Source organism: Kogia breviceps, chromosome 3, assembly GCF_026419965.1.
Source record: "Kogia breviceps isolate mKogBre1 chromosome 3, mKogBre1 haplotype 1, whole genome shotgun sequence".
Classification (NCBI taxonomy): Eukaryota; Metazoa; Chordata; class Mammalia; order Artiodactyla; family Physeteridae; genus Kogia; species Kogia breviceps.
Window position 1 is genome coordinate 175,120,901 of NC_081312.1, and position 17,727 is coordinate 175,138,627.

General features: G+C 41.8%; 1 protein-coding gene across 1 annotated transcript in view; it reads right to left on the reverse strand.

Moving 5' to 3' along the window:
* DNAJC1 (DnaJ heat shock protein family (Hsp40) member C1) overlaps positions 1 to 17,727 on the reverse strand; it is a 194,815-nt gene continuing 177,088 nt past the window's right edge. Inside the window, exons 10-12 of the mRNA XM_059057860.2 lie at positions 4,610 to 4,658; positions 2,558 to 3,000; positions 1 to 210 (exon numbers count right to left, since the gene is read on the reverse strand). Of these exons, the coding sequence (XP_058913843.1) occupies positions 142 to 210; positions 2,558 to 3,000; positions 4,610 to 4,658 (561 nt within the window). The 3' untranslated portion in view covers positions 1 to 141. The remainder of the gene's footprint in view (positions 211 to 2,557; positions 3,001 to 4,609; positions 4,659 to 17,727) is intronic.

The following is a 17,727-nucleotide window of genomic DNA, read 5'->3' on the forward strand; positions in this document are numbered from 1 at the left end:
TTTATTTTATATTTTTAATTTTTTTTTTTTTACTAAGGCACATGACGTATAGAAATAGTGAGGTACAAAATGCAAATTTCTGCATAAGATTTTAAAAATAATCCTTTTGGAAAATAAGGTAAACATCATCTTCCAGAGGATTCAGCTTTTAGCTTGTTTTTTCTTTTGGACCAGTTCAACCAGCAGCTTGTATCTAGCGATACAGTCTTCCTGGAGAGACAGAGAGAGAGACAGAGAGTTGACAGTTACAATCAGAGTGACCCTCGTGGGGTGAGCCTGCCGTGCCCAGCGCTGACCAAGGGCTGCCTGTCCACCTGGAATTCCCTGGGTGCCCGGGCAGGAGGTGTGATGTGCGCCCTGTGGGAGGGGCCGCTGGCTGCTGTCTGTGGGACGGAGACTTTGGTTACTGTGATGGTGACTTTCCACTCACCAGTGGTACTTAACATTTTAACATTTCACCGTTTCGTCACAACACATTACTCAGAGAAATGAAAAACCTTGAGGCCAGGCATCCACAACATCATTCTCATTATGGTCTGCCTCTCCCTGGGGGCCCCGGGGACCTTCCTGCCGTAGGGCCCCGTCGGCCCAGCCCCACGGGCTACTGCGGGGAGTGCGCCCCACTCTTCCTCCGGCTCGTGCCGGCCCTGCCGAGGTCTTCCAGCCTTCCAGTCAGGCTACAGGACTAGTAGCTTCAGATGCCAGCTGCCGGTCGGCCTCATTGCTCTTGTTTATCACAAGGTACTTTCCAGAATCCATTTCTGTTTCTGTTCAAAAACACCCCAACGGCACGGTAAGCCTTCACTAACTTAAGGTCACACGTGGACCGGTTTGTGCTCCGCAGAAGACGACTTTATCGGTGGCCCTGGACAGAGAAGGGGCGTTCATTCTCTTCCTGGGGTTGCGGCTTAGTAGTGTTCTGAGAGAATCCTCTAATAAATGCCTCTTCTGCATCCCCAAGGGCCACCTGCCTAAAGCGTCACCCTTTCCCTAACAGCCGAGCCGCCCGGCCGGCCCACTGCTCTGTGGGGGGATGCGGGGACCCTGGGCTCTGAGCAGCAGGCCTGCCAGGGTGGGGGGCCCAGCCCAGCCCCAGGTGGGCCTCAGGCAGAGGCTCCTCCTTCAGGCCCAGGGCCCCCAGCGGCTTGCAGGCCACGTCCAGGGGGTCGCCCTGTAGCAGGCGAGCTGGACCTGGACCTGGACCTGGACCTGACGCGGAGGCTTAAGGGGAACACCTGCAGGGTAATAAACAGTGCTGCTCATTCCTCCCGAACCAGGAAGGTTTCCAAACCCCAAGGCAATGAGTTTCTGAGTGTGCTATCCGCAGGAATCCACGGTTCCAGCTCCTTCATTTTAAGCCAGTGTCAATTCATCACACATGTAAATGCCTGTGTCCCGACAGATGCTAAAGAAATTCAGGGGAAATAATTACTTCTGGCAAACCAATTGGAGGGGCTGGGAGGATGTGTTTCTCAAATAGATCAACTGCTAATGGTTTATTTTTCTCCCCGAGAATTCTCAACTTCCTCATTTTAAAGTAGGTGATAGATAACTAGACCTGTACGCACGGGAACATCCATGGCCACAAGCTAAATTTTCCGACATCGAATTTCAATTAAAAAAAAAGAATGTAAATGAACATCAGTGTGCCCACAGGCTACCGAGTGATGGGCACAGAAGGCAAAGGAGACTGGTTCTTTTGATTTCTCGGTGTTCCTGGTGCCTCAGACGAAGGGTATGGCTACGAGGAAAGACGCCCAGGAGGCTGTATCAGGAAAGGCTGGAGATGAAAAGATCACAGCGGAGGCCCTGCAGCTCCCAACTGTCGGAGCAGAAGACAGAGACCGGACAGGGCCTGACCTCCCACAGGGGCTCTTCCCTCCTATCTGAGTTGGCATTTGGGAACTCCCGGCAGATGTGTTTAAACAGACACTAAGCGCTGCACACAGGGAGGCAAGGGCTACAGAGGACAAGCAGGATCCTGATCCTGAGGGCAACCTCTCCCTGACCCCGCCCCCAACACTACTTCCAGCCTTTGGTCCACAGGTGCTACCGAGTCCAGACAAGTTACACGGCCGAACTGGTGACCATGGCGACGCCGGCCGCCACACGTGTTCCCCGGGTTAAAGAGCTGTGAAGCTCTGGAGGGGCTCGTGATTCTGTGGGAAACCTTCTCCCCGCTGGCCGAAGGGAGCCTCCGCCTGCGAGGGAGCCCCGGCCCTGCGCGGCCGTGCCCGCCCCGCCCCCGCCGAGCGAACGCTCCAGAAGGTTGGCGGGATTGCTGTGGGGGGAGGTTATGATCTATGCGTGGGGTTTTCGCTGAGAAAACATAACTGGTCTGTATAACGATTCAACTTGGAATCTTGACCTCAGTTGCACTAAGCAGTCGAGTGCAGATTCACAGGCTCTCGGGAGACATCTAGTGGAAGGTAACTGGCAGGTAAGAGATGAGGCGGATAGAAAGACGCGTAGGAGGAGGGGAAGCCGGCGGACCCGCTGCGGCCGCGTCCGTGTGATCTAGACCCGCTCGGAGGCCTTCCTTCCCGGCGTCACCCACCTTACTCTTGGACGGGACACACTTGGCGATTTTGTCCCAGCGGTCAGAGGATCCCTTTGGGTACTGCTGTAATGCTAACTCCAGAAGCTTCTGTTGGTTCTGAGTCCAGGGCTCCTCCGCGGCTCGCGCGCGCTCTCTCTTCTGGCTCTCGTCGTCGCTGGACTCGTGCTGTTCCGACATGTCGAAGTCTTTCTGCCTCCTTCCCCGGCCCTTCTCCTCCGGCTCGGGCGGCCGGGCTGGCCTCCGCCTCCGAGGCCGGCTCTCCTCCGCGGCCTCCGGCTCGGCCTCCTCCTCGCCGTCCTCCTCCTCCTCCTCCTCCTCCTGCTCCCCGGCCTGCGTGGCCTCCTCCCGCTGGGTGATGATGTCGTCCGGCAAGGTCGCGGCGGCCTTGGGGGGCCTGGAGCTGTGGGCTGTGGATCTGAGTTCGGAGAGTCTGACCATCCCTGTGAGAAAGGACACACGGAGGGGAAGGGCAAGGTCAGTTCCGGTGACAAGGGTCAGGACAGCTGCCTTCACCGCAGCAGACAGTGCGCCGGGCATTTTGCATGTATTGTAGACTTAACGTTCACATTATTCTATAAAGACAGCCATCGTGACCCCAACTGCACAGAGGGGGGGAGTCAGTCTCAGAAGCAGCAGAGGTGGGATCTGAACCCACTTCTGTCTGATTCCAAGCCTTTGTCCTTCCACCGCTCTGAGGACTTCGGGGGCCTCCCAGGGCCAGGGTGCGACCAGAGGATGAGAAGGTCTCTTTGAGAGGGGACAAGCGGCTACTCTCGAGGTATGGAAAGATGTTCTTCAGAATCTAGGGTTGTTATTAATTCCACGAGCGCAAGTACAGTGAATCCGTCACACCTCCCGCTGGGCTCACTGCCTGCACGGGGGACCCGCCCGCCCCCCGCCCCCCGCCAAGCTGCTTCCTGTGCCACCACGATGCCTCGCCTGACAGAAAAGCACACTCTCCCGGCGACCCACAGGTGTGTTCAGCCACGCCTTTCCCGCCCTGCTCACACACTTCCGACCCCTCCGGTCCTCCAGGAAGATCTGTCCGCGCCCCACCGCCTTTTCAGGATCAGGTTTCTGGAGACTGTGTCTGATGGGAGCGTCTTTCACAGAAGCACGTTGTGCGCTTGGGCCTCCACACGCAAACCAACAGCCGCGCTGGCAGGAGAGCGGTCTGGAAATGCCCTCCTCGCTGGAGCCCGCAGAACCGCGCGCCCCGTCCTCTCCAGGGGAGACATTTCGAGATCTCAGGGTTTGCTGGTCCCTAGTAGGTTACATCGAGTACAGGGACCTGTATTTAAGTGGAGCTGGAAGGTTTAGGAGGCGTTTTCTTCTTGGTTCCAAGCAAAAAGTATGGGGACTTGATCCACTTAGTATTGGAAGAAATGGATTTTTTAAAAAAAAATAAATTTATTTTATTTTTGTCTGTGTTGGGATTTCGTTGCTGCGCACGGGCTTTCTCTAGTTGTGGAGAGCGGGGGCTACTCTTCGTTGTGGTATGTGGGCTTCTCATTGCGGTGGCTTCTCTTGTTGCGGAGCATGGGCTTCAGTAGTTGTGGCACGTGGCCTCAGTAGTTGTGGTGCACGGGCTTAGTTGCTCCGTGGCATGTGGGAACTTCCCGGACCAGGGCTTGAACTTGTGTCCCCTGCATTGGCAGGCGGATTCTTAACTGCTGCACCACCAGGGAAGTAAGTCCCTGGACGAAATGGATTTTGAGAAACATAGATTCTTGGAGAAGCTGCTTGGCCTGTCCTGAAGGACGCTTTGTGTGTGTGGTGGCAGTGGTGGACAGCGTGGGGATATGGCGCAGACTGGCTTTCCCCTGCGTACCTCCCTCCACCCCCCCAATACTAGAGAAGAACAAGGTTTCTAAGTACATCTTAGCACTTAGTGTGTGCAGGGCTGCGTTGGCTTGTGGGGGCTTGTAATTCGATCCCTTTCACAGAGATGACCAGTAGAGTCCATTGGGCAAAACAAGTTATTATACAAAGGGATTTATTTTGAAGGAATGGCTTTAGATTAATGGGATGGAGTGGGTGCTGACTCACCTGGGGAGCAGGTAACGGAATCCTTCAGCTGCTTGGCTTTGGTTGTCACCTGTTTCAAAATATAAAAGCAGAGAAAATCTGACTTTCCATATGTCTACTGTAGGTCAGGTGACCTCTTTCATAGAAGGTCCCTGTGAAGGAACAGGGTTTACTGACTCTTAGGCCTGGATGGACCCTCAGTCATCAGTTCAGTCCATTTTTTTTAACCAACATGGAAATTGAAGCCCAGAGAGATTAAATGAATTATTCCAAAATATCCATCTAATCAAGTGGCAGAGTCAGAACAAGAATTCAGATCACCTGATTACAGCCCCATTATACAAGGCTGCCTGTGAAGATGTACTAGTTTCCAGAATCACTATACAAACACGTCATGGTGTTTTTGTTGTTGTTGTTGTTGTTTTTGCGGTACGCGGGCCTCTCACCGTTGTGGCCCCTCCCGTTGCGGAGCACAGGCTCCGGACGCGCAGGCTCAGCGGCCATGGCTCACGGGCCCAGCCGCTCCGCGGCATGTGGGATCTTCCTGGACCGGGGCACGAACCCGCGTCCCCTGCATCGGCAGGCGGGCTCTCAACCACTGTGCCAGCAGGGAAGCCCCACGTCGTGTTTTTTAGTTAGAATTTCCTGAAAGAGTATCTTTCTTCACTGGAGAATATTATACCAAGGGGTATTATGAACAATGGGGAAATTTACTCTTAAGCTAACGATGTTATAATATAAAAGTCTTTATTTTCTTCGCATCCCAGAAAGAAACCCTAAGAGCACCAAGATTGACACTAGCGGAAGGACCTCTTGGTGGAGTAGATGGACCCAAGAACCATGAGACATTTACACACACAAGTGTGGATCCACAGAAATAATGTTTTCTTTCTTCTGTATTGTACGTCTCACCACCCTTTAGCTTGCTTTTTAAAATTTAATGCTGTCTTGGAGGTCTATAGATAGATTTCCCTTTTTAAAACTGAGATAAAATTTACATAGAGTGGAATGTACAGATTTTTAAATGTACATTTCAATGAGTTTTGACAAAAAACCCCCATGCAACCAACATTCTAATCAAATTACAGGAAATTCCTGCTACCCTAGAAAGTTCCCTGTGCCCCTAAATCCATCTCTACCCTGCCATAGACAACCACTGTTCTGATTTCTATCAGGAGATCAAAATTAATTTAAAAAAATTAAAGTTGGATAGTTAACTGCCCCAATGCACTTATTAAACAAGCCATCCCTTCTCCATTTATTTAAAAGGTAAACTTTATTAAAATTATATTAAAATTACATTTCATCGTATACATGGAATACATACTTTGTATTCTATCCCTTTAATCCGTGTAACTTCTTGAACCAACATTTTGCTGCTTTAAAGAAATTTGAAAGGAAAACCTCAGAAAGCATGCTCTAACGTCCTCAGAGCTCGGAGTTAGAGCTCATATTCAGTTTTGGTTCCACCTCTGATTAGCTGGGTAACCTTGAGCTATTTCCAATCTTCTCTCTCTCTCTCTCTCTCTCTCAGGTATTACCCTCTGTAATATGTGGATAAAACGGCTAATACCTTTTGTCTGGTAGGGATGTTTTAAGTTTGAAATAAGCTCTTAGCATGATACCTAGCAAATGTTAAAGGCTTATAATTACCTATTATAATTGATGTGGATCATTTGTTTTCCATTCATGCAAAAGGGCAGAATTAGAGAAAATATTTAAAGCTGCTTAGAAACACTCTTCAATTTTATTCCCTCTGGATGACCTTGCTTCGTATTTTATGGGAAAAAACTTGAAGTTATCCAACATGAGCTTCCCTGACTTCCAACTTTCCCAACTCAAATTTCTGATTGCACCACCATATATCTTTCCCACATTTTATATAACCTACACATATCCTCTTGTACATTTTGAATCATCTCTGCATTACTTACAACACCTGATACAATCTAAATGCTATGTAAATAGTTGCCACTGTGAGGCAAATTCGTGTTTCGCTTTTTACAACTTTCTGGATTCCTCCCCACCCCCCCAATATTTTCCATCCAAGGTTGGTTGAATTTGCAGGTGTAGTGCCGACCATACTGTGGGGCTTCCCTCTGTAACTGCCGTTAGGTGTCTTATTTAGACGTCTCCTAGCTCCTGAAACTAAACAACTCCCAACCTAAACTCATCAACTTCTCTGCTTTCCCCTCCTTTTCCTAACAGTACTATCATCCCAGTCACGTAGGCACAAAACCAAAGAGCCAATTTTTGGACTATTTTCTCCCTCCCCAACCAGCTGCCACGTTCTTCACAATACTGATCCCATGTGTTCCCGTCTCTCTCAGATCTCCACCACCTGTATTAGTTCTTCATTCTCTGACTGAATTAATATAACGGCCTTCTAACTGGTCTACAACTTATTTATTAGCAGTTCCCATGGAATAATATCCCCAAGGCAGAGTCCTGATCAGGTACCTTTCATGGCTCATCAATGACCGTACAACAAAGTCTTCAATTCTTAACCTGATGCACAAGGAAATCCACAATCTGATCTATTTTCTTTCCTGTGCGCATCCTTCCTTTCAGTGAACTAAACAATTAATGCTCCCCAGACGGTCAGAAATTCTCTACTCTGTACTCTTGGCCATTGTTAACATTTGTCTTAAATGATTTTCTTTTCTTCATCAAACCTCTCCTTAAATATCTATCCATCCAGAGCCAAATCATCCTTCGAGATACTTGCAAGTGTGACTTTCTTCTTGAAGATTTCCCAGATGTCCACCACCGGGACTACCAAGTCTGGTGACAATACCTCTCCTCTCTCAATTTCTACTGTATTTTTAAAGAGTCTATATTTTTACATCATCATACAATAAAATTACCTTTTCCTCTTGTTGCACAGTTCTATGAATTTTAACACATTTATAGATTCATGTAACTATAGGATATACAACCTACATACAGGATATGGAATAATTCTTTTTTTTCTCCTGCATCTTGTTGTCTTATTTAACAAAATATTTTGGAGATTATTCCAGAATAGTACACAAAGACCTCCCTTGTTTGTTTCTTAAAAAACAGCTTAACTGAGATATAATTCACATACTATACAATTCATCCACTTAAAGCGTATAATTCAGTGTTTTTTACTAAATTCAGATATGTGCCGCCATCATCGTGGCCAACTTGAGAACATTTTCATCACTTTGAAAAGAACCCCCATATCCTTTAGCTGTCATTCTCCATCCTCCTCATCCCACCCCATCCCTCATCAAGCAATAAGCAACTACAAATCTCTGTCTCTACAGATTTCTCTATTCTGGACTTCCATATGAATGGAATCATATAATATGTGGATTTTTGTGGCTGGCTTCTTTCACTTAGGGTAACGTTTTCCAGGTTCATCCAAGTTGTAGCATATATGAGTACTTTATTCCTTTTTATTGCAGAATAATATTCCATTGTATGGATATACCACATTTTGTTTATCCATTAATCAGGTGATAAACATTTGTGTTGCTTCCATCTTTTGGCTATTATAAATAATGCTGCTATAAACATTCGTGTATAAGTTTTTGTGGGGGCATATGTTTTCATTTCTCTTGGGTATATACCTAGGAGTGGAATTGAGGAGTTATATGGTAACTGTGTTTAACTTTTTGAGGAACTGTCATACTGTTTTCCAATATGGCTGTACCATTTTACATTCACATCAGCAGTACATGAGTCTTTTGATTTCTTTACATCTTTCCTAAAACTTGTTACTATCCAACTTTTTGTATTATCCCACATCCTAGTGGATGTGAAGTGGTATCTTGTGGTTTTAATTTGCATTTCCCGAATGACTAGTGATACTGAACATTTTTTTTTCATGTTTATTAGCTATTTGTATATCTTCTTTGGATAAATGTATATTCAGATCCTTTGCTCATTTTTCATTTGGGTGAGTTGTCTCTATCATTGAGTTGTAAGGGCTCTTTATATATTCTGGATACAAGTCCTTCATCAAATAAATGATTTGCAAATATTTTCTCCTATTCTGTGGGTTGTCTTTTCCTGCTCTTAGTGGTGTCCTGTGAAGCACAAAAGTTTTAAATTTTGATGACATCCACATTTGTTTCTTTCTTTTTTTTTTTTTTTTTTAGTTGCTTAGACTTTTGGTGTCCTATCTAAGAATCCTTTTGCCAAATCCAAGGTCATGAAGATTTACCCTTCTGTTTTCTTCTAAGAGTTTTATAGTTTTAGCTCTTGCATTTAGGGGAATATTGCAATCTTAACAATGTTAAATCTTCTGAGCCATGAACAGGAGATATTTTTCCACTTATTTTGATCTTCTTCAACTTCTTTCAATGTTTTGTAGTTTTTTTGTTTTTTTGTTTGTTTGTTTGCGGTACACGGGCCTCTCACTGTTGTGGCCTCTCCTGTTGTGGAGCACAGGCTCCAGACGCGCAGGCTCAGCGGCCATGGCTCACAGGCCCAGCTGCTCCGCGGCATGTGGGATCTTCCCGAACCGGGGCACGAACCTGTGTCCCCTGCATCGGCAGGCGGACTCTCAACCACTGCGCCACCAGGGAAGCCCTGTTTTGTAGTTTTTTAAAAAAAATTAATTAATTTATTTATTTATTTTTGGCTGTGTTGGGTCTTTGTTTCTGTGCGAGGGCTTTCTCCAGTTGCGGCAAGCGAGGGCCACACTTCATCGCGGGGCATGGGCCTCTCACTGTCACAGCCTCTCCCGTTGTGGAGCACAGGCTCCAGACACATAGGCTCAGTAGTTGTGGCTCATGGGCTTAGTTGCTCCGCGGCATGTGGGATCTTCCCAGACCAGGGCTCGAACCCGTGTCCCCTGCATTGGCAGGCAGATTCTCAACCACTGCGCCACCAGGGAAGCCCCTGTAGTTTTAAAAGTTTGTATTTTTTGTTAAATTTATTCCCAAGTATTTTATTCTTTTTGATGTTATTGTGAGTGCAATTATTTTATTTCATTTTCAGGTTGTTCATTGTAGGTATATAAAAATAAAACATTTTTGTAAAGTTATGTTTACTTCAGTCTTGATGTACTAATTTTATTAGTTCCAATAGTTTTTTAGTTAATTACTTAGTATTTTATATACATAAAATCATGTCATTAGCAAATAGGGACAGTTTACTTCTTCCCTTTCTATCTTATTTCTTTTTCTTAGCTAACTGCCCTGGCTAGAACCTCATATAATGCTGAATAGAAGTGGTGAGAGCAGACATCCTTGTCTTGTTCTTTATCTTAGCAGGAAAACATCCCCTCTTTCACCAAGAAGCATGATATTAACTGTGGGTTTTTAGTAGATGTTCTTTATCAGGTTGAGGCACTTCCCTCTTATTCCTAATTTGTTGAGTGTTTCTATCATGGAAGGATGTTGGATTTGTTAAATGCTTCTCTTGAGATGATCTTGTTTTTTAACTCTATTGATATGATTAATTTACATTAATTGATTTTCAGATATTGAATCAACTTTGCATTCTTGGGATAAATTCCACTTGATTAGGGTATATAATTATTTTTATAAGTTGCTGGATTTGGTTTGCTGTATTTTGTTGAGAATTTTTGCATCCATATTCATATGAACTATTAGTCTGTAGTTTTCTTCTCATGTCTTTGGTTTGGTATTAGAGTAATACTGGCTTCACAAAATGTGTTGGGAAGTATTCATCCTCTTCTATTTTGGGGAGGATTTGTGAAGTTTTGGCATTCATTCTTTAAATGTTTGGTAGAGTTCAGCAGTGAAGCCATCTGAGCCTGGGCTTTTCTTTTTGAATAGTTTTTTTTTTTTTAATTACTAATTCAATCTCTTCACTTGTTATAGGCCTATTTCAATTGTCTATTTCTTCTAAACTTGATTCAGTTTTAGTAGTTTATGTCTTTCTAGGAATTTGTTCATTTCATTTATATCTAGTAGAAAAACAGGTATCTTACTTCTTGGCATACATTTGTTCACAGTATTCCTTTACAGTCCTTTTTATTTCTGTAAGGTTGGTAATGATGTCTCTTTTTTCATTTCTGACTGTATTGAGTCCTTTTTCTTTTTTGTCAGCCTAGTTAAATGTTTGTCAATTTTATTGATATTTTCAAAGAATCAGCTTTTGGATTCATTGACTTTTCTCTATTTCTTTTCTAGTCTTATTTCATTAATTTCTGCTCTTTTTATTATTTCCTTTCTTCTCCTTCCTTTAAGTTTAGGTTGTCATTTTCCCATTGTCTTAATGTGGAAGATTGAATTATTGGTTTGAGACCTTCTTTCTTAAAGGCATTTACAGCTATAAATTTCCCTCTATGGAACTACATTAGCTGCATTTCTTAAATTTGGGTGTGTTGTGTCATTTTTCATTTGTCTTTAAGAATTTTGATTCCCCTTGGAATTTCTTCTTTAATTCATTTGTTGTTTAGGAGTCTGTGGTTTAATTTAGACATATTTATTGATTTTCCCAATTTCTTCCCTGAGATTTCTAATCTCATTCCTTTGGGATCAGAGAATATACTTTGTATTATTTCTATCCTTTTAAACTTATTGAGGTTGTTTGATGGCCTAGCATATGGTCTATCTTGGAATATATTTCATGTTTACTTGAAGAATGTATATTCTGTTGTTGGATGAGGTGTTATAGAGATGTCTGTTAGGTCTAGCTGGTTTATTATCATTCAATTTTTCCTTGTTAATCTTCTGTCTAGTTGTTTTATCCATTATTGAAAGTGGAGGCATTGGTTTCCAACTCTTATTGTTGAATCATCTATTTCTCTTTTCATCCATCTCAGTTTTTGCTAAGTGTATTTTGGTGCTCTGTTATTAGATGCACATGCTTTTAACTGTTACATTTTCCTGGACTGGCCTTTTAATTATTATAAAATGTTCCTCTTTATCTCTAGTAATTTTTTTGTTTTAAAGTCTACTTAATCTAATATTAATTAGTATAGCCACTCCAGCTTTCTTACGATTGCTATTTGCATGATACCTTTTTTCTATCCTTTTACTTTCATTTTATTTCTATCTGTGAATCTAAAGTGTGTCTCCCATAGACCACATAGAGATGAATCATGATTTTTTTTATTGTGTTGGATAATCTCTCTTTTAATTGGATTGTTTAATCCATTCACATTTAATGTTGATATAGCTGAATTTGATTTCTTTTAACTTTTAATGTCTTTTTTGTTCCTCTATTCCTCTATTATTGTTTTCTTTTGCATAAGTGAGTATTTTCTAATGTAGCATTTTAATTAATGATTTTTTTTTTTTTTTTTTACTATAGAGTTTTTTTTTTAAGAGGTTGCTCTAGGGTTTACCATATACATCTTATGACAGTCAGCTTCAGATTTATACTACCTTAATTCCAGTGATATACAGAAATATTACTTCAATATAGCTCTATCCCTCGGCCCCCTGCCCCAACCCCAACCATTTTTTGGCCATGCTGCGTGTCTTGTGGGATTTTAGGTCCCTGACCAGGGATTGAACCCAGGCCCTCGGAAGTGAAAGCATGGAGTCCTAACCACTGGACTGCCAGGGAATTCCCTAGCTCTATTCCCTTTACTCCCATGCTGTAGTATGGCCATTATACATATTGTATCTATTCATGTTACAAACCCAGTAATATTCTTAAAATTACTACTTTACCATCTGTAATGGTTTACTCAGCCCCATACAGCTTTGCTCCCACCCACCTCCTTTGTGCTGTTATTGGCAAATATATTAGACAAATACTACCTTTCTATATGTTACAGGTCTGACAGTAACATATATCTATTATTTGATACAACTGCTTTCTAAATCAGTTAAGAAAAGAAGAAAACATTTATTAATACTGTCTTTCATAATTGCCTGATAACATTTACTCGTGTTCATTTTCATGTGGATTCAAATTACAATCTGGGGTCACTTGCTTTCAGATTGAAGAACTTCAGTTTTTGTTATCTTGAAATATTTTATTTTGCATTCATTTTGATAAATAGCTTTGCTGGAGTAGGATTTCTGGTTGGCAAGTTTTTCTTTGAGTACTCTGAATATGTTATTCCACTGTCCTGGCTTACATGGTTTATACTGAGAAGTAAGCTGTTAATCTTATTGGTGTGTGTGTGTGTGGGGGGGTACCCTTGTTAGTCACAAGTCATTTCTCTCTTGCTGCCTTCAAGGTTTTCCCCTTATTTTTGACTTTCAGCATTTTTATTATGATGCATCCTTTGTGGGTATCTTTGAGCTTATCCGACTCAGAATTCAGCAAGTTTCCTGATGTATATAGGTTAGGTTTTTTCAATATATTTGGGAAATTTTCACCCACCATTCTTTGGATTTTTTTTCCTCTCCTTTCTCTCTCTCCTCTCCTGACTCCCATTATGCGTATGTTGGTGTGCTTAATGGTGTCTCATTTTTCTCTGAGGCTCTGTTCACTTTTCTTCCTTTATTTTTCTCTCTGTTCTTCTTCTTCTTCTTCTTCTTTTTTTGTGGTACGCGGGCCTCTCACTGTTGTGGCCTCTCCCGTTGCGGAGCACAGGCTCCGGATGTACAGGCTCAGTGGCCATGGCTCACGGGCCCAGCCGCTCCATGGCATGTGGGATAATCCCAGACCGGGGCACGAACCCGTGTCCCCTGCAACGGCAGGCGGACTCTCAACCACTGCGCCACCAGGGAAGCCCCTTTCTCTCTGTTCTTAAGCTTGAATACTCTCTGTGGAGCATCTCTAGTGAATTTATTTATTTATCTTTGGTTGTGTTGGGTCTTTGTTGCTGTGTGCAGGCTTTCTCTGGTTGTGGTGAGCAGGGCCTACTCTTCATTGCGGTGTGCAGGCTTCTCGTGGTGGCTTCTCTCGTTGCAGAGCATGGGCTCTAGGCACGCGGGCTGTAGACCGCAGGCTCAGTAGTTGTGGCACATGGGCTTAGTTGCTCTGCGTCATGTCGGATCTTCCCGGACCAGGGCTCGAACCCCTGTCCCCTGCATTGGCAGGCAGATTCTTAACCACTGTGCCACCAGGGAAGTCCTCTAGTGAATTTTTAAAATTTCAATTATTGTACTTTTTAACTCCAGAATTTCCACTTGGTTCTTTTATTTCTTTTAAAATAATTTCTATCTCTTTATTGATATTACTTGTCTGATGCAACACTGTCATTATATCTTCCCTTGTTTCTTTCATCATTCTTTCTTTCAGTTCTGTGAACATATTTACAAGGGTTACTTTGAAGTCTTTATCTGTGAAATCTGACATTTGGTCACTCTTATAGGGCAGCTTCTGTTGCCTTCTGTTTTTCTAATGTATGGGTCATATTTTACTGTTTCTTTTCATGAATCATTATTTTTGTTCAAAACTGAACATTTAGATAATATATTGCAGCAATTCTGGTTAGTGATTTTTCTCTCACCACACCCTTCCCCAAGTTAAGGTCTGTCGTTATTTGCATGTTTGTTTAATGGATGGCTGGATTTAGCAAAGCCTACGCCCCTCTGTCCCCTACAGCATTAAGCCTCTGATGTCACTCCTCAGGTACTACAGGTATGGGTATCCCCAGTCATCTTGGGATGCTAGTGGTATTTGTAGGACTCTCTTCCTCTTTTTACCTGACCACACCCATTAATAAACTACATTAACGGCTGACTGATGCTTTATTGTTTACAAAATGCCCCAGGGCATAAATTGCTCTACAATCAAATCAAATCAAATTGTGGCTCCTTTGAAGGAATGGTTTCTGAATGCAATGTTTGATATTTATTCTGACTCCTGGAGGACTCCTCCTAGAGAAGGAGTTATTATCCATGAGTTGGTTTGAGAATACATGGTTAGTTATTCCTTGTACTGACAGAGAATTCTGAATACAGTACATGTCTTCCTTGGCTTATGATGGAGTTATAGCCCAATAAAGTTTCAACAAGTTTCAATAAGTTGAAAATGCTTACAATACACCTGACCTACTGAACATCACAGCTTTTAGCTTAGCCTGCCTTAAACATGCTCAGAACACTTACATTAGCCTAAAACTGGACAAAGTCATGTAACACAAAGCCTATTTTATAATAAAGTATTGAATATCTCATGTAACTTACTGAATACTGTACAGGAAGTGGAAAAAAGAATGGTTGTATCAGTTGTTCACCCTCATAATCACTTGGCTGAGTGGGAGCTGTAGCTGCTGCCACTGCCCAGCATCACGAGGGAGTATTGTACTGCATATGACTAGCCCAGGAAAAGACCAAAATTCAGAATTCAGAGTATGGTTTCTACTGAAGGTGTATTGCTTTCGCACCATCATAAAGTTGAAAAATAGTTAAGTTGAACCACTGTAAGTAGGGGACCATCTGCATATATCACAATCTGGCCTATCCACACCACACAAAACAAATAGCTACTATAATCTGAGTCTTTCAGATCCTCAGTTCTAAATAATAAAACGAATGGGATGTCACTATAGTCATCTTTGAGCCATCCTCTTCTCTCACTTAAAAAGGCAAGTTAGAACCTATAAGAAAGAAGCAAAAAGTACAACTGGTCAGCTTTCCAATTCTATGTAGTCCAACATTTATTTTAATATTCTATCCTCTTAGCCACGTCCATATCTCCTGGTGCCATAAGATGGTTGTGTAACAATGATAACTCTAAGTGATCCTTTTTTTCTTGAGAATTTCTCTTCTTTTCATTAGTTTCTGTCTCAGGAGAAGGCATGTATATGGCAATGATGGCAAAATATTTCTGTTTTGGGGGCAAATTTGGCATCCTCAGCAGATCATTTATTATTCTAGGCAGATTAAGAAGTTTCCAAATAAGTGACAGTCTAATTAATAATAAAGCTCACTGGCTAGGGTGTCTCTGAGTATGGCAGTATGCCACTTCAGGAAAGGAAAGTCATCCTTCAGGGAGCATTGGTCACCACCAATTCTATTTCTTTCCTATAGATCTAGATAACTTCAATTACATGGGTGTCAGTTTGCTTTTTATTTTTAAAGGTATAATTGACAAATAAGATTGTAAGATATTTAAAGCGAACATGATGATTTGATATATGTATACATTTAAAAGGATTCCCCCTATTAAGTTAATTAACATATCGATCACCTCATATATTCACTTTTGTTGTTGAGAACATTTCAGTTCTACTCTTAGCAAATTTCAATTCTATAATACAGTGTTATCAACTGTAGTCACTATGTTATACATTAGATCCTCTAACTGAAAGTTTGTACCTTTTTACCAACCTCTCCCTATTTCCCCCATCTCCTAGTCTTGGCAACCACTTTTCTACAATTTTTCTATGAAGCTTGACTTTTTTTTGGCTGAATAATACTCCATTGTGTGTGTGTGTGTGTGTGTGTGTGTGTGTGTGTGTAAACACATTTTTTGTATACGTTCCTCAGTTGATGGACACTTGTTTCCATACACTGGCTGTTGTGAATATTGTTGCTATGAAATTGGGAGTGCACATATCTCTTGGAGATAATGATTTTGTTGCCTTTGGATATATACCCAGAAGTGGGAATACTGGATCATATAGTAGTACTATTTTTAATTTCTTGAGGAACCTTCATACTGTTTTCCATAGTGGCTGTACAAGTTGACATTCCCACCAAAAGTCTACAAGGTTTTCTTTTCTCCACATCCTCACCAGCATGTTTTCTCTTTTCTTTTTCATAACAGATATCCTAACAGGTTTGAGGTGATATCTCATTGTGGTTTTGATTTGCATTTCCTTGATGATTAGTGATGTTGTGCATCTTTTCATATACTTGGCCATTTATAGGTCTTCTTTGGAAAAAACGTCTATTTAGCTCTTTTGCCCATTTTAAAATTGAATTTTTTTTTTTTTTTTTTTTTGGTATTGTGTTGTGTGAGATCCTTGTATATTTTGGATATTAACCCCTTATTGGATATGTGGGTGTTCTCTCCCATTCCATAGGTTTTCATTTTGTTGATGGTTCCCTTGCTGTGCAGAAGCTTTTTAGTTTGATGTAGTCCCACTTGTTTTATTTTTGCTTTTGTTACCTTTGCTTTTGGTGTCAAATCCAAAAAAATCAACACCAAGACTAATGTCAAGGGGCTTACTCCCTATATTTTCTGCTAGTTTTATGGTTTCAGGTCTCATGTTCAAGTCTTTAATCCATTTTGAGTAAGTTTTTGTGTACAGTATAAGATAGAAGCCTGGTTTTATTCTTTTATGTGTGGCTGTCCAGTTTTCCCAACACCATTTATTGAAGAGACTATCCTTTTCTCATTGTATATTCTTGGCTTTGTCAAAAATTAGTTGCCTGTACTAGTAAAATAAACCAGTGGATTTATTTCTGGCCTCTCTATTCTGTTTTTAATGCCAGTACAGTACTGTTTTGATTACTATCACTTTAAAAGTTGAAATCAGAAATGTGATCCCTCCAGGTTGTTCTTCCTTCTCAAGATTGCTTTGGCTATTTGGGATCTTTTGTGGTTCCATACAAATTTTTGGACTGTTTATTCCAGTGAAAAATGCCAGTCAAATTTTGAGAAGTTTTACACTGGATCTGTAGATTGCTTTGGGTGGTATGGACATTTTAACCATATTAAATTCTTCCAGTCATGAACACAAAATATCTTTCCATTTATTTGTGTCTCATTCAATTTCTTTCGTCAGTGTCTTAAGAGTTTTCAGTGTATAGCTCGTTCATCCTCTTGGTTAAATTTAAAACTAGCACTTTATTCTTTTTGATGCTATTGTAAATGGAATTAATTTCTCTTTTTGATAGGTTGTTGTTGGTGTACAGTTACAACTGATTTCTGTATACTGATCTTGTAGCTTACGATTTTACTGAAATAGTTTATTAATTCTAACAGTTTTGGTGGAGTCTTTAGGGTTCTCTAGATATAATGTCATGTCATCTGCAAATAGAGATGACATTGGAGGTGACATAGTCATCACCAAATTTATTTCTCTCTGATAGATCTAGATGACTTGGATAACAGGGGTGCCAATTTAGTCATGAATGTTTAGTATTACTTCTCTCACCTATTCTATAATGAATTTTTCAGTTACTCATTCTGCTTTTATATCATGTGCAATTGTAGAAGGTATGGTCTCTTCTAACTTAATGGAGATTTATGACTTTTTTCTAGCCTCCTTTTAGGAGAAGACCTATAGGTCCATACAGACAAGACTTCTCTTCTTTCTCAGTATGTGAACAAAT